Consider the following 26,232-nt stretch of genomic DNA (forward strand, 5'->3'; position numbering starts at 1 on the left):
TTCATAATAAACGATGTTTCGTTTATGTTCCTTGGTTGTTCCATGTTATTGCAGCGGCTTTAAATTCGTATTTTTAGTCAGTCTTATCTGCACCCAACTTTGATATCCCTCCTTTCAGTTCATAATCACGGCTTGTTATTAATAACTTAAGTGTATCCATGTCAAGTGTCTTAAACTTAGTTTTAAACTTAGATTCTAAAAAGTGTTGTGGTTCAGATAACATGCATAATTCACTTCTCATGCGGTATGCTTTCTCGTCCAGCAGGTTTCTTACAGTGATATTTAATAAATTCATGCAAACAAGTACCGTTCCATCAGCATGAAAACTTGCGAAAGTTATTCTTTTGCAGAAGTCTGGGAGTAAACAAGAACTATCCAAGTACAGACTAATTTCCTTAGCCTCTAGTTGCAGTAAACTTTTAGAAAATGCCGTCTACAAAAATATTATGGAGTTTCTTGAGGCCAAGAATATTTTAACAGTCTTCCAGCATGGATTCAACAGTGACCTCAGCAGCGCGCAAGCATCCTAATTTGCTCATGACATCTGCCACGCACTTGACCTAGGCTTTTAAATCGATGCCATGTTCGTAGACTTTTCCAAAGCCTTTGATACAGTTGTACATTCCAAGCTTTTCCATAAAAATATTTTAAATAATACTAGCCTAGTTACCTGGATCTCTAGTTTTCTCTCGCATAGGTCGCAATACGTTTGTTTAGATTCTGCAAAATCACCTATGGTGGCCGCTACCTGTAATGTTCCACAGGGTTCAGTTTTAAGGCCGCTTCTCTTCCTCCTGTATATAGATGACCTACCCAAGAACGTGCTACCAACTAAAATCCGTCTTTACGACGATGACTGTATTATCTATCACACAATTACCAGTCTTGAAGATCACGCCATTATGAATAAATCATTTTCCAACTTTTCTTTGGCAGATGAACATCAATTTCCGCAAAACTGTCTCTATGGCATTCTCGACACGTACTACACAATTGCGTCTTCTTTATTGTTTCAATGGTATTTCTCCAGAAAACACTTCTCAATATGAGTACCTTGGCCTTCTATTTACACAAGATTTATCCTGGTTGAGCCATATTGAAGCAACCGGTTTTAAATCTCTAGCACATCTAGGTTACCAAAGGCGTTCTTTGCGCTCAGCCCCCAAAGAAACAACATTGCTCACTAATAAAACCCTAGTGCGGCCCATCTTGGATTACGGGTGCGCCATTTGGAATCCATGCCTTAAATCAGACATAAAAAAAACGCGAATCCTTCAAAAAAAAAGCTATTCGAGCTACATATCGGCTTTATATAAAAGCTATATACCGGCGTTACGACAAGGACTTCCCCTCATCTAACCTTCCCTCCTTAAACCTCTCCTCGCCAGTAGAGCGGCGTAATGTAGAAAGTCTTAAGCTGTTTTGCACCACGGTTAACTTTGAACGTGGCTCCATCTTTGGAATGCATTAAGTTTACTAAATCGTCTAACACACGGAATTTTCACCCTCTAAATATAACACCCCTGTACGCCTGCACTGAAAAATTAAAATATAGTTTTGCCCCCGATCCATTTTATTGTGGAACCAGCCTTCGCCTAACATACGAAAATTGATACTTGATAACTTTGTTAAGGCAATCACTGGTTAATATATGATACCTAGGACCATGTATTACACACCATGTTTATGTGCATATATGCATGTATTTGAGACCAATTTTTTCCTTTTCCAACATATTTCTTACACTAGCGCTTTGCTGTGTGCCTTGTACCTTTGATTTGTGCACTCCTTTTGCTGTGCGTCATGCATGTATTTGAGACCAATTTTTTCCTTTTCCAACATATTTCTTACACTAGCGCTTTGCTGTGTGCCTTGTACCTTTGATTTGTGCACTCCTTTTGCTGTGCGTCATGGAGTCAGAGGAGTCGGACAGGAAAGGTGACGAGAAAGTCGTTTTCACCCGACCGCGTGGAATGTGCAGGGTGCCCTCTGGGGTGGGGGCCCCAGAGGGCACCCTGCACATTCCACGCGGTCACACAATAGCCTCTTGAAATCTGTAATTATCCGTGGCGCCCCTCAGAAGTACTGGGAAAACTGCAGCGCTTCCCTTTCTATTAACCTGCAAGTTCGGCGGGCACGTAGATAGAACTGTAGAGGGAGGCGCAGAGGCAGTTCCCATACAAGGGGGAAGGGGAGGTGAAGTGAGGAGGCTGCACATTCCACGGGCGTCACACAATAGCCTCTGGAAATCTGTAATTATCCGTGACGCCCGTCAGAAGTTCTGGGGAAACTGCAGCGCTTCCCTTTCTATTAACCTGCAAGTTCGGCGGGCACGTAGATAGAACTGTAGAGCGAGGCGCAGAGGCAGTTCCCATACAAGCGGGAAGGGGAGGTGAAGTGAGGAGGCAAGGAAACCTTACCACTAAACGACAGGGGTTGCCGGGAAACTGGATGAGCTCAAGTTCCAGGTACTGCACAGTACGTTTCTGCTTGCTACTTCTGAAAAATAAGCACCGTGCAAATACCCCGCGGGAGATTCGCGGCTATGGCATTGCCGGAGGTCGCGGAATTGACCCTAACCACGGCGGCCGCATACCGACGGGGGGTGAAATGGCAAACGCACGTGCACTTAGATTTTGGGAAACGTTAAAGAACATGACGGTGACAAAATTATTCCGATGTCCGTCACTACAGCGTGCCTGGTAATCCGATGGCGGTTTTGGCACGCACAGCCCCATATTTTCGTTCGCACATGCTATTTGCCAGTAGCAGCCCGCATTCGCTAATAATACGACTATCATCGAGTAATGTATCAAGAATAATTAGAATTTGCTCTTCCTAAGGATTCTACTGTAAGATCTTTTTGCAAATGCGGGCTTAAGGTCCGCATTCCCAAACAACTTCCTACGTTGTATTGAAAAGAAAGCGGCCAGACGATGGCAAAGAGCACTCACGAACCAAAAGCTTCGTGAATTTGGCCCCAGAATTGAAAGCTACTGCAAACGTTTACCGTCGCGCGACTTGATTATCCGTGCGAACGTAGAGATCACATATTCACCAAGCATGAAAAGTTAGCCGTAAAGGCCTCTCTGAAGACAGCTTCCTCCGCATACAACGCGAATTAAAAGAAACTCTTTGGGACAGGAAGCTAGAAATTACTCACTTTCATAGTCTTGTAGAGCTTCTCGGCGAAATAGAACGGGATGTTGTAGACGCACTTGACTGCGCAGCAAGAAAAGGGCAGCATAAAAATGCGCTTAATAAGTGTTCTTCAACCAATAATGACAATTTTTATCACATTGCCAAAAACAAAACGCCAATGAAAGCTTCAGACAAACGTTTATTTGTTTCTTTCGTTAACTTCTCTCTGGAACTTAACAATATACGTAGTTTCGAAGTAACACGTGGGCCTTGTGAGACAGCCACCAGCAAGAAACTTCATATTGAAGCGCACCTTTTAAACAAAGTAAAGGAAGTGAGGGCTACGATAAGCTCAGGTCCTCGAATACTTTTCTAAAACGTGTATTAAATTATTATGATAGGGTGATTAGTAAAGAAATCTTCTGTAAATATATGGTCGGTTCGACTGAAGCAGGATAAAAGTAATTGAAGGCTTGTAGTCGTCTCAGATCGACAATAAAAAATACTGCTTCGACACAAGACTTGCGCTGACACCAAGACTATAAAGACGTCGGTAGACATCCAGTTGTATATTTTTCTCTGAGGCCCACGAAGTTATTTCTTCCTGGCGTCTACACTATCTATCAGAACTATAGGGTCATAGAATTTGCTCGGCCTCAACACACCAAAAGCGTAGCCCCATATTTCTCTCTCTTACGAATAATGTTTCATAACATGTCATGTAACATGTTGCGAATTATGGCCCCTTTATGTCATATGCTGAAAATGTTTACATTATTTTGGGGATAATGCGCAATTTTCACGTGGATATTAGTAAAGAAATTTTCACTAATTCACCTAATTGTTCACTTTTGAACACATGCCGCAATCACTGAGAATTGAAATGGCCCAGTAAGGTGCCACTGTCGAGGTATCGACCCCCGAATGAAACGTTTCGGTGTTCCACTTGGCTTCAAATGTCATAGGGAGCTATATATATGTATATATATACTTTCGAACACTTTCAACATTTTTTAACAGGGTTGTCTGAGGCAGATAGCTCAATCTTAGTTTATGAGCCGGTCTACTCGAAGCGGTGGACACTACTTGCACAAAAAAAAATGATATGCAAAGTTGACTAATTAACAATAAATCACTCATTCCCTTTTTAGCTAATTGTGTTATGACCCATACTGCAATTTACAAATTCTAGCAGTGGACTTCGCAAGGCGGATCGACTTGGAACGAATTCTCAGGACGACACCAGCTTCGAGATATAAATTCCCGAACTTTGCGGTGAAGTGCATTGGTGTATGTGTGTATATATATATATACAGTAAAAGCTCGTTAATTCGAACCGCAAGGGGAAGCCGCTTCAGTTCGAATTAACGAAAGTTCGAACTAACGAAAGTGAAGGAGAGCAACAGTACACTGCGATTTGGAAGCAGTAGGGCATGTCAGAAAGTGATGGCGTGTGCCGCGGGCACACGCCATCTTCAAGTCGAAGCTCTGGGTCCGACTGCGCCACACCACCGATGACCACCGAAACGAACGTTAGCCGAGGCTTAACACCGTCACAATGAATCGCGACGACCGATACCTCCTAAGCTGAAAACAGAGGTGCACAACTGATGAAGACTGCCGAGACAAAGACGGTGAACATGTGAAGGTGGCGAAGGCCCTGATTCGTTGGTTCTTGATTGCAAACGCAGCCGCGACGTACTTGATTCACTGTGTTTTGGCGCTTGCCGTGCCATCTCCGCACAACATTAGCAGCTGTACAAGAGTTTTAAAACCTCCGAGATTCGCAACGGGCAAGAAGTCTCGGAGGTTACGTAGAACGGAGAGGCGGCAGCCGCCGCTGCCTTCTGGTTGACCCCGCGTCGGTTAGATTTTTTTCCGATTTTGCCTTCTCTCGCCGTTCTCTCCGTTTCGGAGGCAATACAGCCTTGTGTGTAGGCAGTAGGCCGTGTGCCAGGCGAGCGTAGTTCGAATTATCCGTGAGGGAACCTTCTCGCGTTCGAATTAACGGACTTTTTTATACATAGACTTCTGTGGAGCTTGGCCGGACCAAATCGTACAGTTCGAATTATCCATAAATTCGAATTATTGAAGTTCGCATTAACGAGCTTTCACTATATATATATATATATATATATTTATTATACACTAAGTACATATGACTGCAATTTAGCTAAAAACATTTTCTTTTCTGACAGGAGGTTGAGAGGAGTATTCAGTAGGGTGTAGTAGTAGTATAATCTAGTAGGGTGGGCTTGCATTTATTATATTTTTGCTATTTGGCCCAAATATATATACAGGGAACACAAACTTATATTTTTTTTTTGCATGAAGCATGACGCTTCACTTGAACTACACACATAAGCAAAACAAAGAAATTGCAAACACAACACGTCATGTGAGACGTCATATCAGTACTGAAGATGGCAGGCAAACAGATAAATGGATGGTGGTAAGACTGATTCGTTTGTAAGTTGATTACATTCGTTTGTTGGCTTAGGAAATACAGAATACCTAAGCGTGTTAGTAAGGATGGAAAAAGAAGCTATCTTTAACGCATGTCTAAGCCTTGTGACATATCCCATGGAGAAAGAAAATGAGATACGTCTGCCTAAATTTGACACGCTCGATTACTTTTGTTTGAATTTTAACAGCAAAACACGGTTTCCTTGTGTTATTGTCGGGAGGTTTGCTTCCCGTAATATTGCGGTGAGCGAGGTTAGCCCTAAATCGGTTATGATTAAAACACACCCCCAATTTTGTATTTTTTTCCATTGTGTTAATACAATTTTGAGTATGAGGGCACAAAATGTTAGTTACATAATCTAACATTGGCTGTAGAATTGTTGAAGCGCAGTAAGGCGAACTGCAGCTGTAGAAAGCTTCAGCGCTCGTCTATGAAAGAAAAGCTTATGAGACCATGGGAGTGCAAAATATCGGAAACAAAAAACAAGCTCACGGTGAGCATTTATGTATATTAAACATGTGCCCTAAAGGGAGAGAGAGAAAAATGAAGGTTATTAGTGAGCCTTGTTGGATTAATCAGCCAAACATTGCAATTTAACATGCAACAAATTCACTCAGCTTGCTACACTTCATATGCATATTAAGGTAGACTGCGTGTTTTCCACTGCAGTTTCCCTTCAGTCAATTTCAATTGAAAATACAGTTATTATTTACAGTTACATAAAAATATACGATATAGCTAGCATCATACAGCTGGCATCAAATTTCTCATCTTGACGCTATATGCTTTTCACGCGGAGCTGGAAGCGCGTTTCTGAAATTTATTTTCTCCATCGATATGACATGGAACAATTTATATGTGTTTAAGCAGTGATTTTTGTAAACATACAAGTCACGACGCCACCCACTGCTACTTGTTATGCTCTTATTTTGTTGAAGAATCCTGCTCATGGAACTTTTCCTCATTACAAGTGCACACACAAGAGAAATTTGAACTCAAATCCTGTTTCATTTCATATTGGCGGAGAACTTTCCTCTATGTGGTGAAGGGCACCTTCACGTCGCGCACCTGCCCCTTTTTCATGATCCCCGGCGTTCGAATGAGCATGATGGTGCGACGTCGCTCCTCACGTTTGAGGGGTCTCTTAAACACCTTCACATCCTGAGCGTTCCCTCGGCGCGCATCATCGTACAACCATTGTGCGCTATGCTTGCAGGTGCCCCGACTTCGGTGCTCGGCGAAGTCGGGGCACCTCGGCGAAGTCACAGTGGCTTCCGCGGTATACTACAATCGACTTTATTTTCGCGCGCACCTGCAGTCCTCGGCGACGTCCAGCAGTAGCTATCAATCAGGGAACACTCAGTTCCACGAAACGCTGCTGGTTACAATGTACCATTTTAGGCGGCCTGTAGCGGCGCGACTATCCCCTCCAGAGACGGCGAAGAAGTGGGCTCACGAGCATGTAGTGAGAGGATGAAACACGCTCGCGCGCTCGACCATGCCAGCGATACCGCGGTACCGTGGACGGCCGGTAAAAATGAACCGTGACTACGGCGGCTACCTCTTCGGGCCGCCTCTGACAAACTGGCGATCCGGACAACCCACAAATTGGTGACCGGACGTGATCGTGGCTGGAGGAACATATCGCGAAATTTAATATCCGCGAAGTATTCCGAAATTTCAACATGAAAGTAAATCGCAAGAAACAAAGCTCGCGAAAATACATTCATTTGCAGCATTCGTTGTCAGATTTAAAGACGTGCACATAGGTATAACAAGAAAATTAGACATAGGTACCAGTATACTTGGCCGTCTCTAGTTTATTTTGTGTGTGTTTGTCGCTATTCTTTTCGATCTTCAACGTTAGAAAAAAAAAAGACCCAATATTAACTACAAGACCGTGTGAGGCCTTGACAGAGTAAGTAGCATGTTACCTTACTTGAATAAATAGAAAAAAGATTATGCGGATCCCAGGCACTGTGGGCATGACGAAAGTGAACCTTTCTTTGTTTTTTTGTTTTGATGCATGATAATTAGCGGTGATGTTGACGCCGAATGTTTAATTCCTTCAGCGTTTAGTGCAATGCGAGAGTGGTAAGTTGATGGTAAATGTTATCTTGCGTGCACCACTGTAGTACACAGAACACATAGTGAGACGAGTTCGCTTGAGGCGTTGTTGTGCGCCATTGTTCATAACCTCCGAGAAGGTTAGTATTGTCATGGCCTCACACGGCACATCGCATCGGGGCAGAAGTGTTAAACGTTGCTTCAATTATGGCACTGTACATGCCAACACCACAATCGTATTATGAGGCATGCCGTAGTGGCAGACTACAGATTAATTTTGACCCACTGGGGTTCTTTAACGAGCCTCCTAAACCAAAGTCCACGAGCGTTTTTGTATTTCGGCCCCGTCAAAGTGTGGCTGCCACGGTCGGAATCAAACCCGCGACCTTGAGCATTGCCATAGCCGCAAAGATACCACGGCGAGCATAAAACTGTTGAAGTGCGACGCCTGGACTCTACGATGGCATACGATGTCGCCTATATACGCCACGGTGCTCTAATGCGGCTTGGAATCTGCACGCCATGTGTGAATTGTCCGCTTGACAAATTTACACGGTGTTTATTTCTGAGAAGTAGCAGAAAAGTACCGTAGCATATACACCTTGAACTTAAATTTATCCAGTTTGCCCACAACCGGCTGTCGTGTCAAGCAGCTATAGTCGGATACAACTCAAGTCGGCAGTGAAGCCCCGCCCACGCCGTCATAGCCGCCAGCCACTGTTCCTCCAGCGAGGCTGCAAATTGTTCGCACTTCAAACTTTCCCTGTTACCTAAATAAGGCGGTAGCCACAAAAATAAAATTATAAGCGCGTAATTGTATATGTTTTCACTCGTCTATTATAGTTGGAAGGGTGAAAGCCTAATTCTTTATTGAACTGAAATAAAACACTTGCTTCGCTGCAACTATTTACTGTCAAGTTTCACTACAGTTGGCATTGAAGTTTTATGAGTAAAACGTACTCAGCAGTGAAATGAACTGCGCCGTGGACTTTTGAAAACTAAAATGCAAAGACCACACACTTTGTCCATGTCTGTTGCCCACCTCATCGCTTCCGCTGATGAAAAGCACTTTATGCCGTTCATTTGGCAGTTTTTGTGGGCCAATTCCGAAGGTAGCGCAGTGTAACGTATGTGCCACTTTTGTCACCGGGTAAGTGCCATTGTGTTTGTGCACCTGGGCCCACAAATTATGCGCTCCTGGGGCCACTGGGTATGCGACACATGGTATGTGTCGCATACCCAGGGCTCATTGGGTGTACGGCGCTCCCATACGAACGTCTTTGACACCAACTTGTGTATGTGGCACATGGGGTGTGCCACTACTGTGTGCCACTTTGTGTGTATAGCAATTGGTATGTGCCACTCACCAATGAACATTTGTGACGCAACTTGGGTATGTGTCACTAGGCCCACCATGTTCCACTGGGTACACTAGTCACCATACCGAGTGGGCGAAGCAGCGCACTGACCAGGACAAAGCGGAGAGACGCAAAAACACACTACACTCGCTGCTCGTGTGTCTTGTGTTTTCTTTCCGCTTTGTTCATGGTCGGTGAGCTCCTTCACCCACATGGTATGATGATTAGTCACCAACTCGCCCAACTTTACACATTACTGGGCACACTAGCTATATGCCGCTGGGCATGCGACACTCTTCAACGAGCATTTTGACGCCAAAGTTGGTCGCTGGGTATCACAACAACAAACACGTTCTACGTGTTGACATATACGTAATGCGAAACATTAAGTGGGTGTAAGCTAGAGTGTGATGTGCTTTAAGCTTTATTGCAGGTGGCTTCGCAGACGAGGTCTTCTTAGCTGAATTTACATGTGTTTTGCATGTCTGAGATATGGATATCTCGTAACATCTTCCAGAAAACAAAAAAACTACCCTTTCTAGCCTCCAGAACCGATACTGGCGTAATTAGTGGTAATATATAGAGAAAATTATCCATATTGCACTATATACTTTGGTAAAGTGTGCATCGTCGCTTATATAGACATGTCGAAGCAAATAATCCGTAAGACAAGCTTTTGTGAAATTGAGTAAATTCGTTTGTACTTAGCAGTGCTAGCGCGATGCAATGGTTTCAGAAAGGCAACTGGAAGAAGCGAGAATTAGTCGCTGGGCGGGGGGGGGGGGGGGAATTGCCGTTGCGGCTGTTATCAGCGCCAATACATGGGATCGACCCACTTTACGTGTTGGTTCAAAAAAATTGGGAGAGGAGTCTATCGAATTCTGGCACTAAGGCAGACAATGTCGATACAATCGCGCGTTAAATACGATACAAATAAGATACGAAATGACAATGAACGTGAAAAAGCAACAGAAAGAAACAGGATGGACAGATATAAGCAACATTTAATCATAGAATCATTTAAACCACCACCCACGTCGAGAATGCCTTCTTTGAACCATGCACTTGGTTGACCATTTCTTTTTATTTAGTTACTCATCAAAATTAAAGGCTATCGACTACCGTTGCTAAATTGCGTATGTGTTCGCGAAATCAAATGGCCGGTATTCTTGCTCTGTCTGGTTTCTTGAGAAAGCTATCTATGAGCTGCGTCGACAACGTTGACGTATAATTCCAGCGTGTACTAAATAATGAACAGTTCGTTTTTATTCTGTCACGGGGCGTCTGACATAGAGAAAGTTAAAATTAAGACGCGTTCACAATAGTGTCTACACATATATCTAGCGCAGAGCAGGGCATCGGTGGCCACCCACCTATGGCGAGCAAGCCCTTGCGCAGATCTCCGCTCATCTCCTTCGAGATGGACTCGATGATGGTCTGGTTCGTAAGGGCGTTGTACTCGCGAAATACGAGTAGCAGCTGTTCGTAGCTCTGGTTAGCCAGGATCTGGTTGAACATCGACTCGTCGGTGCCCCAGCGCTGGATGCCCGCTTGCTGCAAGAGCTGCGTGAAATACGAGACCGGGAATCGACGAGCGCGTCCATTTCGAAAAGCAGGTAGTGTGGATGAAGAAGCCATGACGCGTGTGTTTTTCGTAAGTAGCGCAATGTCAAGGTAACTGAAAAACGACGGATGCCGTAATGTCCCCGTTCATTTTCCTAGAGAAAACAGGGTGGCCATGCACTGTGTGTTTGCAAATTGTGTATCGTTAAGCATCATGCTTACTATTAGTGGCGTGTGCTTCGTGTACTCAATACGAAGACTTGTGTAACAACTCCGTCTGGATTTCATCTTTTCACAAATACCAAACGCAACGGTCATGAAGGGGACGGTTTATATTTGACGACACAAGGCTCACAGACACGGCGTTTACATGAACCCGTCGTCTAAGGCGAATCAAGTTGTCTGTCTTGGTTTGAGAGTTATCTGCCACGCTCCCGTAAAACCTAGCGCAAGTCCGGCTAGTGAACGTCGAGTGGTGTTGCCAGCTAAATTGCGCAGTCAGTTGGCGGAACCAGACCTGTTCGTAAAGTGCGTGAGAACGTATATAGTCGGGTAATCGACGCGGGATGCTGCTGCAGCCTCAGCTCAAAAGAAAGGTTCAAAAAGGGCGGCATGCGTTTATTATACCTTCCTCGCGAATGCGTCCTCGTTTTTTTTTTTCGGATATCGAAGACAAGAAATTTACTGCCCGATGTATTCGAGGAGCGTGAGATACCGAACGCTGGTGCACTCACGTGAGCGTCGTTCCTCGCTCTGCCGGGGTCCGGAGTGACGTCTTCCTCGCGATCCGCCTATGTAAATTAGAGGGGACGATCTTGGTGTACACATTCGAATGTCCAATAGTGGCGTAAAGTGATTCGTACAATGCGTGGTAAGCAATGAGCCTTCAGTCATTTCTACTTCGTTGCTGTTTTTTTTTTAATCTGCTACTGATGACACTTGTAACTCACGTTGCACATGGAGACCAAGAGTTTTCGGAAGTGGCCCGACGTTTCACTTTTGATGTCCGCCTCGAGATCTCTCCCAAAAACTGCAGAGCAAAACCGCGTGATCAAAACGTGTAATTCACGTGACAGCACATGTGCGATTGATCGCTGCTAGGTCACAGAAAGTCGTGCTTGGTACAGCTAGGAATTAGGTTTTTCGGCATCTACTTCTTTTAAGTTGGGGAGGCATTTATAGGCATTTGTGTTCTTCGCGGAATTCAGCTGTTCTCAGAAACTATTTTGACGGTGCCGCTTTATTGGCATTTTCAGCGCTTTCTTGGGCCATAAAAATTGACCGTCATTGTTTACAATGCGTAGCAAACAGTGACACGATAGTGTAAATGCAGTTGAGTGCATGCATTACAGCAGAATTTTTTGTTAAAATGCATGAGCATATACATAAAGGGGTCCTCGTCAAAGGGATTACGACGTTTTCTGTTAATCTTGTGCATTTGGGAAAAGCTGGACGCCCCGTTGATCCGGGAAAGGAAAGCGTTTTAAATGCAGCACCAGGCAGCCTGCGGAGGAATACAGCGTGTAGATTCCTTTTTTTATAGCCTTCCCCTTCTCGCTTGTTACCGCAGAGATTGACGGACAAGCACTTGTTTCTTTAAGATTCTTGTTTAGAATGCGTGCCACGAGCCAAACAAAGTGAGGATAGTCACCCAAGCGCCCATCGGCACTCTTATTGCAGTGCGTTCCACATTGGCGCTTCTCAATGAGGAGTTTTATGTAGGAGAACAGCCGTTTTTCCAGGTTAACAATCATCATGGAAAAAAAATCTCACCAACTCCCCCATTACACTGTAAAATAATTTACACCTTTAAAAGTGAAAAAGGGTGTAAGTCTATATCTGACACCCTTAGACTGCCAGTTATATAAATCAGACCCTAAAGGTGTGAGTTATAGACATATTTACACCCTTTTTCACTTTTAAGGGTGTAAATTATTTTACAGTGTATCTCACCTTTGTATTCGAATAAAGTACGTTCGTCTAGATCACTGCTGGTTGCTTGTATATGATGAGCGACACGTTGACTCGGCTCGGTTTACTGTTTATAGATAATAGTCGCAGTTTTGCCCAAAAGGCGAAGCATCGATTGGGATAGCAAATTAGTAGACAGCTATACGAGGTAAGGATATCAGTTTTATTGGCGGTATAAACTTCGAAACATTCGCCAAGGTGTCCGGTTTCGAAACTATGCAGTAGAGGAACCCACAAATTAAGCAACATAACTGGAGCGCAATGCTAACGGCAGTCGACAGGATGGGCACTATATACACGCCACACCGCAAACATCAAGGCGAGAGTGAAGCGAGGTGGCGCATCGGAGAATTAAAGGTTGGCGACGTTTCACACTCCTTCGTCTGCGCACGGGCTCCGTGTGGACGGCAGCTAGGCTTCATGCCAAGGGACGCATCGCCTCGCCGGCCTGCAGAAGGTGCGGTGACGCCGAGACGCTCGAGCACCTACTCTGCACCTGTCCTGCACTAGCCCAGGAGTGCGCTCCAGTCACTGCCACCTACCGACGGTATGGACTCCCGGCTACCTCAGAGACACACCTGCTGCTCTTCCCGGCCCGCTACCACCTCCCAGCACTGGCAAGCCTGCTTGAATATGTGTGCTCAAACGGGCTCCTAGATCGCCAATAGACTTCGGCCTCGCACGGCCTCTGCCTCGCGCACCGGCCATCGCCGCTGGATAATGCTGACGTCTGCTGCCTGAAACCTACTCTCCCTTTCCCCCTCTATCCTCTCATCTTTCATTCCCCGCCCCCATCCCCAGTACGTTGCGCCGTGCTCCCATATATGGGCTGCAGAATTGAGCGTATTTTCCCTCTCCCAAATCACGAAGAAGAAGAAGAATCGCACGAATTTAAATATTTGAGAATTTCAATCTCACCCTCGCGGAAGCACTCTTTGATCCTCCTGATATCGTCGTTGCTTCGCGTGCACAGGATCTCCACGAGGCAGTCCTCGTCGGTGCCGATACCCTTCATGGCGCTCCGCAGCTCGCGGGCCAGGTACTCGTGCATCGGGAACAGCAGGCCCACCATTACCGACTTGAAATTGCCGGAAAGCTCAGACTTGATGTCATTGACCAGGTCCTGCGGAGTACAGCGGGCCACCATTGCAAGAACAGACGGCAAAAAGACGCCGGCACGCCGGTCTGAGGCTTACGACCAGCTCTCAAAGGCATGCGTTGCGTCAGCGTAATTTCAGTTGCATCCGGGGATCGTGCGAACAGCGCGCGCAACCGCAGTTGTGCATGCGCACGGTGACGCTTCGATTCGTCGATGAGTGCGTTTGCGACTGAAGCTAATGCACCAAGTGGTTGTGAACACGACGTAAATTAAATGCTAGCAAACAATACATGCAAGTGGACTTACCCGGCCTAACATCTGCTTGTATGTGCTGACAATCTCAAGCCTCTGGGTGGACGACCTTGAGCATAGGATATTGATAAGGGCGTCTTCGTCAGTGCCTAAGGAAAAAAAAATTCAGTGGCCATTTAGCGGTATATGCGAGATATATCGCTCACTTAAACCGCGACCACTCCATTGCAAATTGTTGCCCAGAGGCTCACTCGACACCCGTCCTGCCTCTCCCACACACGAGTTGCTCCTTCTCTCTCTCTCTCTCTCTCTCTCTCTCTCTCTCTATATATATATATATATATATATATATATATATATATATATATATATATATATATATATATATATATATATATATATGTGCGTGTGTGTATATATAAGTGTATATGTGTGAAAAATGAGAAAAGCTGGTCATGTGGTAGAGGTTGATAGGGGATATATATCCCCTCTCAATCTCTATAGCACATGACCAGCTTCTCACATTTCACACATAAACACTTTCTTTCCAATTTGACACTCCTAATGCTAGCGCATTATATATATATATATATATATATATATATATATATATATATATATATATATATATATATATATATATATACATATTTGACACAATTTGACACTCCTAATGCGCTAGCATTAGGAGTGTCAAATTGGAAAGAAAGTGTTTATGTGTGAAATGTGGGAAGCTGGTCATGTGCTATAGAGATTGAGAGGGGATATATATCCCCTATCAACCTCTACCACATGACCAGCTTTTCTCACTTTTCACACATATACACTTTTCTTTTCACTTCGACACTCATAATGCTAGCGCATTAAAAATTGCCCGACTCAACTTGACATCTGCGTAATGCCAAGCATCGCCCGAATCGTGGCAGCCCGCGACGACGACTCGCGCCGAGCTTGCGGAGTCTGAGCAGCCCAAGACGCAGTTCATCGTTTTGCTATTTATTGCTTATCCGACGAACGCGTCCCGTGACGTGCCCACGGTAATCAGCCAAGCGCAAAGTGCAAAGGTAAGTAGTACTCAGGGGTGATATTCCCGAGCGAGCACACCCGGTTATACGTAATCTTCCCAGATTTCGCGCGTTTCTACATCGCTCACGTCCAGGTAGACGAAGGAAGACATTTCTGGCACAGTGCCAGAAACGCTGACAACTGAAACGGCACGCTGCGTTTGTCGCAAGCAAGAACTGAGGGACTTTAGCGAGAACGCGACGCGGCTGCCACTCTGTAGATGCGGCAGTAAGCGGCCACTCCGCCGCCGAACCGTGGGCAGGGCAACCAACTTTTACAGCGCGCACGAAGCCACCCAGAAAAATTGCACCATGCACAGCCACGGCCGAGGGCCATGAAGGGAGCTGCACGGTCACCTGCCACCCCAAGCCTAAAGACATTCGCCCCCCTACGACGGGATGCGATGCCGCCAGCGCGAAACTTGACGCGCTCTTCAGACGGCGCATCACGTAAGTTCGCGCGTCGACATCGCAAAAAAAAAAAAAATCGCAGTTTCGCCCGAAAGGCAATGCACCGATCATCATCATCATAATCATCATCCTCGGCAGCAGCAGCAGCAGCAGCAGCGTATTTAATGTCCCCTGCAGGATGCAGACTTCTCCCTGTGATCAATTATCCCTGTCCAGCGCCAACCGATTCCAGCTAGTGCATGCAAATTTCTCAATTTCATCACCCCACCTAGTTCTCGAGTGCGCTTCCCTTCTCTTTTCTTCGTTCTATCGTTCTTTGCGCGGTCCTTAACTTGTTTTTGAGCTTCCTTATCATTCTCCAAGTTTCTGCACTGATTGCGATAGCAAATTAGTGGATAGCTATGCGAAGTAAGGAAAGTAGCTTTAGCGGCCGTATAAGGTTGTAAACATTTGCTTACTAACTAAATTAACAATGACAGAATGTGTAAGTATGACTGATTGATCACATAGGAAGAAACAGAGAGAGAGACAGCGCTGTCCTTGTGTGCCTGCTTCTTTATGCGTTTTCGTTCAGCTGCGCTTACACATTCTTTCATGAATTCAAACCGACTAGCCCACCAGCGTTTTCTAACTAAATTAACCAGCACGTTGTTACGCGAGCACAGGTAAACATGAACACATTTCGCTCGATGAGCGCGGAAACTCGCTGCCAAAATTCTGGAATGAGGAATCGCGGCAGCAGCAAACGAATTGACCTTCATGCATCTCTCGCTTCAACGCTAACGAAACGTCGAAAGCACAGTGCATACGAGGCTACCGGTGCTATATGCGCACTCCGTAAAACATCGCAAATCGCTTTGAATATGATGCCCGCGTGGTGGCGCACTTTGGCCACGTCGCACATCGCTTTCAAGACACACGAGCGTCGGCAACGCGTCCCTACGGCGTCCACCAAAGGCGTCTACTATACGGCGTCCGCGATTCCCGTGGCCAACGCCGTAGTAGACGCCGCGGTTGTCTCCACTCTGTACGGAGCGGCGGGCGAGGAGGACATCGAGGCACCCTAGCAGCCGCCGGAGAAGACTCCCCTCCTCCTCGCCTGATCCTCCTGCCTCGCGCGCGATAGGAGAGGGCACGGACCCGGGCCGCGTTCCTCGCTCGTGCACGCGAGATTGGACCGTGTTCATCGGCTCACGCTCACACATGCTCACACGCTTTCACTCGCAAATACAGCATATGGCGCGAGGCGACGGTTTTGTCGCCCTTGGAATTTATTGGAACTTCATGGCGACGCCGACGACAGAAATGCGCCCGGAGTGTCCATGCAATCAATAAAAGCAGGATTCACTCGGAGAGTATGCTTCGCATTAAAGTTATAGTGGGGTATGGTGACGGACGAGTCGCATAACTCTACCAGACCTGCTTCGGGCACGCTGTAGGAGGTGTGTGCGAGTGACGTTAATATGTGGAATAGAAGGGACAAATGCAGCGCCGTAACTGACTCTTAAGTCGAGCTACAGGAGGTACTGCCAAATACTGATATAAACCTACCCCATCCTTTCATCGCCTTCCTCAGTGCCTGGGCGTCCTGCCTTGCATCGAAGTTTCGGTACGGCCTCAGCGTTCCTTGCTAGTGCAAGGAAAACGAAATCGAATAAAAATGTTGTTAGTAAGGTATCCCAACTTTATAAAGGACTAAATGATTTATTCAAATAAAGCGAGGCTGTGTCTTTGCCTGAATTGGGCGACTTTGCCTCGGAGCAAGCAAAAAAAGCGTCAGCCACTTCTTATCTAAACTACATTTTATGTGTTTGTGCTGCTTTTCAGAGCCATCATTTCAACCACTCTGAGAACTCCACCATGCGCTCCAGATAGAGCATTTGAAACAAATTTACTCCTCAACGCATTTACCTCCCCAATGCTCGGCTACCATTTTTTGACCTCCTTTTTTCTTTCTCTTTTGTACAGACGTGAACATTAACGGACTCTATTCACGTGTTGGAGAAATGCATTCAACGGTAAAATTTATCCTTCGTGAGGCAACAAAACACTTACCGAACGTGACGCAATTTTGTTTTGCGGGATGGTGCCCCATAAGCAGGCAGCTTCGGTAACAGTCATCATCGTCATAACCACCACCACCACCACCACCACCACCACCACCACCACCACCACCACCACCACCACCACCACCACCACCACCACCACCACCACCACCACCATCATCATCATCATCATCATCATCATCATCATCATCATCATCATCATCATCATCATCATCATCATCACCATCATCATCATCATCATCCATATTTATGCCCCCTAAGAGTTTCGAATATATATCATTAACCTAAAATAACAGGTAACCTAATAACAGGTGACTAAAATAACATAATATGACACTTTGAGAAGGTGCAAGTAAACAGCGCCCTACTACAAGCAGAAAAAAATTAAGAAAAATTTTCTTGATGTGCTTACGCAGTATCTGTAGCCGCCTCCCGTCAAGCCGGATCTTGCGTTGTAGCTGGAAGACTACGAAGAAATCGTATTTGAAATATTTAATAGAATAATTAAGTCCTTCGTATCCGTCTGCAATAACAAGACGAAGTGTTTACTTCAGAAACTCCACGAGACAAATCGTTAAGGCACTAACTGTCACGCGTCATCACATCATCGGTTCAAGAAAAGTGCTGTTCAGTATCGGCGTGAATGGAGTCGTGAGGCCTTGTGGCGGTGTTGCAGGCACAGTCCTGGCTTGACAGTGTAATCTAGAGGTGTGTACTGGCTCCGGGTGACCCGAAAGTCCCTACCCGACAGGGTCCGAGGGTCGGGCTCGGGCAGCCCGACGTCGTCTTGTCTTGGCAGGGCTCGGGCCACTGAACATTTTTGTTGTTCGCGCCGGATCACGTACAAAGCCCGAATCACGACCAAAGCATGGACGCTATTGTGGAATGGTACTCGAGCGCGATATGCAGAATTTGTTTCAAAATTTTTAATACTTTTTTGAGGGCCGCGTCCCTGGACTGGTTTTCATTATAGCGTGATGACTTATGATGTGACTGTGTGTTTCCCGAATACAGTAGGTTTTGTGTTGTAGTGAACGCCATCCGCGCGCCGCTATAACACACTACCGTATGTTTAATTAGCTTTTTCATGAACATGTTAAACAAAGCTTTATATATTCTAAAAGGAAGTTGGCAATACTTCCATGTTGTAGGTATAATTGGAGACATTATAGCGATTAGCGATCTATATGATGATAGGTGCGTAACTGCAGATTGTATATGCTTTAGATGACGATTATTAAGAAAAGGGGCAAGTACCCTGTGACGCAAGTTGGTGCCAAAGAGGTTCATTGAAGAGCGGCACATAAAAACTGAGCCAATTTAATGTCGAATAGGTTCATTAAAGAGCAGCACATGCCAATGACCCGAGCTGGCCCGATGGTTATTTTTGAACCCGGTTCCCTCAGCACAGCATCCCGGTGCTCTACTCATTTGGCCATGGACTACCTAGTGAGCAAAGTTTGCAGGTAAGAGGTTAAGCGCAGACATACGTACTAGAGACATAGCGCAAACTGGGTGAGTTCCCAAAGAATGCTTATCACATCAGTTTGGTCAGCGCAACAAAGCCATGGCAGTGTCGTACCAGGCCGGGCGTAGGATGCAAAGCTTTAATGCTATTAGTATCTTTGGGAACTTACTCCAGTTTGCAGTTAGTCTCTATGCGTTTTTGTATCTGTGTTGATGCCTAACCTCTTTCCCGCCATGCAACTTGGTTCACTAGATAGCCCATGGTCAAATGGGTTGGGCCCCAGACGGCTGTGCGGTGGGAACCCGGTTCAACAATGAACTGCAGGCCCCAACTTGGTTCACTGGGTACATAACTCTTGGCATGTGATGCTCTTCAATAAATCTTTTCAACGACATGTTGGACAGAGTGGCCATGAGCCACTCTGGAATGAACCGCTTTCGAGCAAGCTTGGGTTGCTGAACATATGCAACTCCAGGCCGGCATGTGCACATGCCGGCTCATAATAGGGTCCCTGAAGGACACCATGGTGCCCTTCAACGACTCTAATTGAAGCCTAATTTGGTTGCTCACTATGTGCCACTTGGTATGCGTTGTTCTTCAATGACCCACTTTCACGGAAACTTGGGGCACTGGGTATCTCACCGTGTATGTGCCACTCTGCTATGAACCAGACTTTGATGCCAACTTAGACCAGGGAGCATATTTGCCACTTGGTATTTGCAGCCAACATCTCCCGTGCCATCTTGGATCACTGGGTATGTGTCTCTGGGTATTTGCTGTCATTTGTGATAGCAATCATGATATAAAAAAATGTCACCACGAATTACCCACGAACCATAAAATAGGTTGCCAATAGAATTAAGGTCACCGATCACCTATAAAACATGGATGCGCCGCCAATTTTTTGTACCGCTCCGGGACGGGCGTGATCATTGTAACGTCGGGCTCGGAAATGCGGTCAATTCTGCCTTCTAGTATAGACTGATATGAAGGCTTCTAAGGGTTATACATGTTCTACAGCACCAAAGCTTGCCAGCAGCTGAAAAACGGGGGCGTCAAGCTCATCGTAGTCGTATAAGTAGAGGGATAGATTTTATTGACCCATGTAGACAAACTTAATGACGTTTAACGTACAAAAAGAAAGTGCTGGAATTGAGCTCATTTCTACGCGTCGCTTCGATGACGTAAAGGAAGAAGGTGGGACGAACTTTGCTCGTAAGCTTTTGCGCCACTTTGCCTTCCCTACTCTGCATATAGCCTTATTAAGCGAATATTCGGCTACATTTCACTCATTTGTTTTTCCGTCACAATATGGGCTTGAGAGACACCGCGGTGGAGTGCTCCAAAATAATTTCGACCATTTCGGGCTCTTGAACGTGCACCAAAAGCTAGGCGCTTTTGCATTTCGCCCCCATCTGAATGCGGCCTTCGTGGACGGTAATCAAACCACCGACCTCATGCTATGTCTTTAGGCGAGTGCTGGGAGCCACATGAATTATTCGAGGATGTCCCTCAGGAAACGTTGTACAATTTAAGAAATCAGTCTTTCAATAATATTAAGCGCTTCGGTCTCCTATGTTCTCAAAATATCTTTGTACAGTGTTCAATCCAATAGATCCGCCCAGGTGGATTGCCTAGCTTTTTCGCACGATCTGAAAAAACTTGCTTTGAGTTCTTTCCAACCGATGCGAAAGCTGCCGGTTTCCTGACATTGGACATAATTGAATTTCTTCACTTAAATGCTTCTCGGACGGCTCTTACTTGGGTACTACGGGGTCAGTACATACATGATCTCAAACAAAGAACGAGTTGGCGCCATGTTGATTCCATGTAGACCATAATTACTGTCGTATAATTAAGCAAAGCAGAGAAAGAAAACGCCACCTTTTGGCCGGATAAAAAGTGGACAACACACACGAGTGCTGACAGCCTTCTGACGAGAAAATTCTACCTTCGGTGCTTTATAGCACTGACTCTGCCACTGCTGTACAGAGCATTTTTATGAGAGGCTGTGTACTCACCCGTCCTGGGTCGTAACTTGTGCTGGCTCCACCATAGCTACAACCTTGGCCACCATCGTAAGTGCCGCGTCTCTCGCTGCCATATCCACCAACCCGATCGATGGCGTAGTCACTTTCTCGCCTACCGCTGTAGCCGAGGTCTCTGTCAGTGCCGTAGCGGCCCCCTTGTCCGCCGTAGCTACCTTGTGGAGCTGGAGGATATGTGCTGGATGCTGGCGTTGATCTGTACGGCAGCGTGCCGTATTCGCCAGACGAACGCCGAATCGGAAGGGCTCCACACGGTGGTGGGTATGGCGTTGAAAGCTGCCCGTACGGTGGATAGCCATCGTCCGGCTCTGGCATGAATCTGGGTTGCGGCATACCACCACCCGTGCGTTGCCCGTACGGTGAACGGTCACTCGATGGTTGGCCGTAGGGCGGATAGCCGCCGTCCGGCTCGGGCATGCCTCCGGGCTGCGGCATACCACCGCCCGTGCGTTGCCCGTACGGTGATGGGTTACTCCGCGGTTGGCCGTAAGGCGGATAGCCGCCATCCTGCTCCAGCATGCCTCCGGGTTGTGGCATACCACCCGGTTGTGGCATACCGCCGAATGAACTTTGCCCGTAGCCTGGGAAGCGTAGAAAGGAGCCGTTGACCTTAGGTTGACGAGCATCGAGAATAGGCGTGGCCGGTCCCACCTAAGCACGCGCTGCAGCAGGTGGCCGGCCCACACAAAGCGATGCGATAAGACAACATAGGCGACAGCCAATTATAAGCCGTTCCCTTTGTTCGGTCACTTACTGACCAGTGCCCACTTTAGCGTTCACAGTGCTAAAGATTTTAATAAAGCAGAGTTTCATTACTGACGCGAATAAGTTTCTGGAATCAGCTTGAAAGCATAAGCGCTTCAATTCAGACCTTGGCCGCGATATTGCTGTGATGGCTTCGGCACGATTCTATACCTCTCTTATTAATCATCGTTTGATCACGGCCTGCTGATCATATTGGCAACACGGGCGGAACGTCGTTCTGACCACTAAGGAAGGGAGAAAAGCGCGAAAATGAATGGAATCGGAAAAGGCACCGCTAGAATATGTCTGCCCTTGCCACTCTCCGCGAAAGTGGCTACGGCATGCATTGTCACGGAATTCATATGAAGGCTAAACGTAGGTGTGTTCAGTTACTTGGATAATGTGCACGTTACTATAGCTTTACCTCGTCATACCCAGCTTATTTGATCAGCCGCTATGTTGTAGCGATGACTTTTACGATGCTATTCACTTCGAACTTTTCCCCTTTCGTAAGAGGTCAGAGTGACACTCCGTTCACGTCATCAATGGAACCTACCGGGCGCGAACGGTGGATAGTAAGAGCGGCAAAGAAGTGCGCGAAAGCAGTCGCTACGAAATCGCGGCTCTATTCGCGACTCCAACAAAATGCTCGCCTCCTAGCGGTCGCACCGAGAACCAGCCGATCTAGGTTCAGCCACAACTTTTTAGCATTACTGCGTGCGCCACAACGTTGCCTAGCAGTTCTCGAATCGTCCTGATGCTGCCACGCGCAATTGCGAAAAAAAAAAGACGGATGAAAGAATTTTTCTGTATACCATCATGGCGTCTCATCGTGGTGAAAAGACAGTCATTCATCATTTATCGTTTCTCAAAAATAGTAGACGACGCATAACGGAAAGCGACATGGATAAGAAACTTGCGCATTGGTAAAAAGGTTACTGACACAATAGACGGTGGTTTGTTCGAAAAAATTCACTCGGGACGACTTTCTTAATACGGGCGAGAAGACCATTGCTTTCTTTTTGTATATTTTAAATATGTAGCTGGCGTTTCAAATCGCGGAATATACTTTGTTTAGGCAGGTGATTTAATAGAGCACTGATGTACGCTAAGCTTCATTTGGATTTGTTATTTAGTTCTCTGGCCTTGCATTAATATATTACTGATGCCTTAAGCAGCAGGAGTATTCTCGCTATGTGCACCAGTAGCATGAACGATAACTAGCTCGGAAGATCTCAAGTTTATCAATGACAGATGTTATGCCGTGAGGCGACATATCACTTTGATAGCACGCTTTACTTTAGCGACATAAGAAGATGTTTTCAAATTCATCGTGGTGAGTTCTCAGTTTAGTAGTTCGCAAGAGATTGAGAAGGAACCGCAAACAGCACTCGTTCCAGATTTGGAGCCCTCTGCCTGGCCACAGCGCTGCTAGTGTGCTTTCCAATACTGTGGCCACAGCCAAATTCTATTACAACTGGTTCGATTTGTTTCCAAGTCATGCACTTACACTAACACATGTGACATTGCTCAAAACGATACTCTCGCTAAATTTCGGAAACCTATTGGAAGAAACGCAACTTGGTCCTCTTGATTGCTATTATTACTGCTCACATTTTACCAGCGTTTGACGATTCCTGCGAGCGGCGGGTATCATGCTGTGGTACCAAGCCTGGACCCTTTGTATGTATACCTTGAACACTGCATACTGCGACCACGAACACGCGCCAGTCATCAAATGCAGACTGCCTTATCATACCGTTTAGCTAACGATAAAGATAAAGGTGCAACTCCCCTCACAAACGGAACTCGCATTTGTTTTTATTCCAAGACACATCGACCAGGTAACTTAAAAGCTTTGAGCCTTGTTATGTCTGTGCATAATATCCGTATTTACCTTCTGAAAGCATGACAGACGTTACTACCCATATATTGTGGGACGCTATGTGATATACTGCAACACAAGGTATACAGTGTGAATTTACCAATGAAGCTCGAGAACAGGCAAGTATCATGTCTGTAAGCGGTGGAGCTACGCCGCGAGCAAGTGCTTCCACCTTTCGAAGGCCAGCTGGTTCGCTTGATCGAAAGGCTTTTTTCTCTTTAAAAAAGGCTGATGCGGCTCTCTAGGCAGGCTAGGCGTTTGCACGCACAGCGCAATGATTTACACGGTTTCGTTGACGAAATCCTTGAGATTGATCGAAATAAGGTAATCGGCACCAAGGACCCTTTCGGTGTCTACGAAACACCTAAATTCTACGCCACAAACATGAACTGTGACCACAGCACCAAGTGAAACTGGTGCTGAACCTTCCAGGTTCCATGAACCTGGAAGTAGTAGCCGTCTTTGTTAATTTGGACAGTGTTGCCAAGAGTATAACTAATCCTGAAGTTGCCAATAGGGCCGCATTCAGAAAAACGGTCTTACGCTAGAATCGGTAATAGTGATGTTTGAAATGTCAGTGGTCGTGGCCAACCGATGGCACGCTTGAGAAAAATCGGAATTCGGTGGATGCGGTCCGTTATAAGTGTCCCATGTTCTTGACCGGGACGTTGGCAGATGTGCCATGTCTTGAGTCAATTGCAAGATAGTGAGCGCCTTACTGGTCCAGAGGCGAGGAGGACCCAGGTAGCACAAAAGAGATACGTAACGTTTTCGTAGCGTTTATCCAAGACGATAAAAACGGGTTAAAGAAGACACGAATGAGAGAACTTCGGCGGGAAAACGTCGTATATCTCTGCTAATGTCCGGCTTAATTACTTTCTTTAGACGATCTAGAACAGGTCTGCAAGACGTATTCGAAAAGCTGGTCTAGAAATAGGATTGGGAAAGACACAAGTAATCCTTTTGCCAAAACTATTCGTAACCAATTTCTAAACGTTTTTAGGAGGTTATCAAAAAGCTGGTCTAGAAGTGGTCTTGAAAGGTTTACGTTCATCTGAAGCTAATTTTCGCGGGTGACGGGTGCGATCAGACATCGTTGTTCAAAACACGCGTTTAGTTTCGCCTCACGCGACTGGCCTATGCCGCGCAGACGTCGTCAGCCGCACCCGTCGGCACGGCCTAGGCCAATCGCGTGAGGTGAAACTGATCGGGCGTTTCGAACAACGATCTCGAATCGCGCCCCAGATGAGTAGAAGCGTCGTGTTGACTGTAAGAGCCATGGCGCAGTGCCAAGCACTGTTCCCCGCATCGCCGGCGTATCCTCTACCAAGTCCCACGAAAATAAGCCTGTTAGGAATAATGAATCCTTAATACCACCTTTAGTAAGCTACGATGCTTACAACCAAAATGGGAATGACATCCTGCAAAGAACAAATGGTCACGACTTGGCAGGCGGCAAGACCGAGCCCTTCATGCCAAAAGTGAATGAAGTGAGAACATTGTGACCAAGCAAAAACACTTAATTAAAATGCAATGCTTATGCAAGCTTCGAACAAACTGTGTGAGAAATGCAAATAGAAGTAAAAGTACATCAACAATGACAAAAGTCGCAGAAAGGATTCGTAATGAACTCGAAAGTGAACATTCACTAACACATAAACAACATTTCAAGTACACATACAAAAATGAACAGAAGAACCTGGAGTGTACTAAATTTTCTCATTTATCATAGTAAAGAGCACGTGCTATTAGATGGACTAGAGTTATGCAGAAGTGACATTCGGAGCGAATGGAAGTAGACTGAAAAATGCAAGAGTATGAGTCGGATGGTAACTGCCTCCAAGCAATGTTACCAATCAGCTAGAAGCTTCAAAAGAGCACAAAAAGAAATACCACCGCATACCATTATAAAATAATCCTGTGACAGAAATAAAAAAATGGGAACAATGCAAAATTGGAAATATCGCCTTTAGGATATATCAAAGAAGGTAATGGCGAGAAAAATAACCATACAAGAAAAGCAATAAAGTGAAATTAGTACAGAATACTTAAACGGGGGATTCAGTGTAACAAGTGAACACTACTGTAGTACAGCGAACGATGAGACAGTAATGCTGCATCTTGCCACTCCAGAACGTGAGAAATGAATATGCAAGCCTCATATTAGTAGCTTACATAAACATGGAAATAAACTGCAATGCACTCGAAGCTGCATTTGTGTAACAAAGGAAGCAATGGTCGTAATAAATAGTAAGTGTTTTATCTAAAAAACCCTGTACAAGAGGCAAAGTTGTACAGGCGCCCAAATCTTTAACTGGTGTGCGGGAGCGGCGACTTTTCCGGGCGTCAGCGCCGTATGACGCGGCGAGGCTGGAAACAGCCTAGTAGACGATGGGCCCAGCTGAGCGCGCTTTGTCCGCATGCGCTTAGCCTCAGACTGTTTCCAGCCTCGCCCCGTCAAACGGCGCTGACGCACGGAAAAGTCGCCGCTCCCGCACACCAGTTAAAGATTTGGGCGCCTGTACCTCTCTGGCAAAGGCAAAGTTGCAACGAATAATTTGCAAACCAGTAAATACATTAATTAGCACACTGACATGTCACACTTTGCGCACATCTTCAGTCTCATAA

The 26,232-nt window shown here is 45.9% G+C and overlaps 1 protein-coding gene across 5 annotated transcripts in view; it reads right to left on the minus strand.

Annotated features, from left to right (window-relative positions):
* Positions 1-26,232, minus strand: part of LOC139057849 (annexin A4-like) — a 106,187-nt gene that overhangs the window by 11,932 nt on the left and 68,023 nt on the right. For all 5 annotated transcript variants that reach the window (XM_070536604.1, XM_070536603.1, XM_070536602.1 and 2 more), the window contains exons 3-11: positions 20,949-21,556; positions 17,872-17,925; positions 16,945-17,023; positions 13,973-14,067; positions 13,486-13,690; positions 11,547-11,626; positions 11,331-11,387; positions 10,407-10,596; positions 3,164-3,222 (exon numbers count right to left, since the gene is read on the minus strand). In XM_070536604.1, coding sequence (XP_070392705.1) covers positions 3,164-3,222; positions 10,407-10,596; positions 11,331-11,387; positions 11,547-11,626; positions 13,486-13,690; positions 13,973-14,067; positions 16,945-17,023; positions 17,872-17,925; positions 20,949-21,556 — 1,427 coding nt within the window. The remainder of the gene's footprint in view (positions 1-3,163; positions 3,223-10,406; positions 10,597-11,330; positions 11,388-11,546; positions 11,627-13,485; positions 13,691-13,972; positions 14,068-16,944; positions 17,024-17,871; positions 17,926-20,948; positions 21,557-26,232) is intronic.

This window comes from Dermacentor albipictus, chromosome 3 (assembly GCF_038994185.2).
Source record: "Dermacentor albipictus isolate Rhodes 1998 colony chromosome 3, USDA_Dalb.pri_finalv2, whole genome shotgun sequence".
Classification (NCBI taxonomy): domain Eukaryota; kingdom Metazoa; phylum Arthropoda; class Arachnida; order Ixodida; family Ixodidae; genus Dermacentor; species Dermacentor albipictus.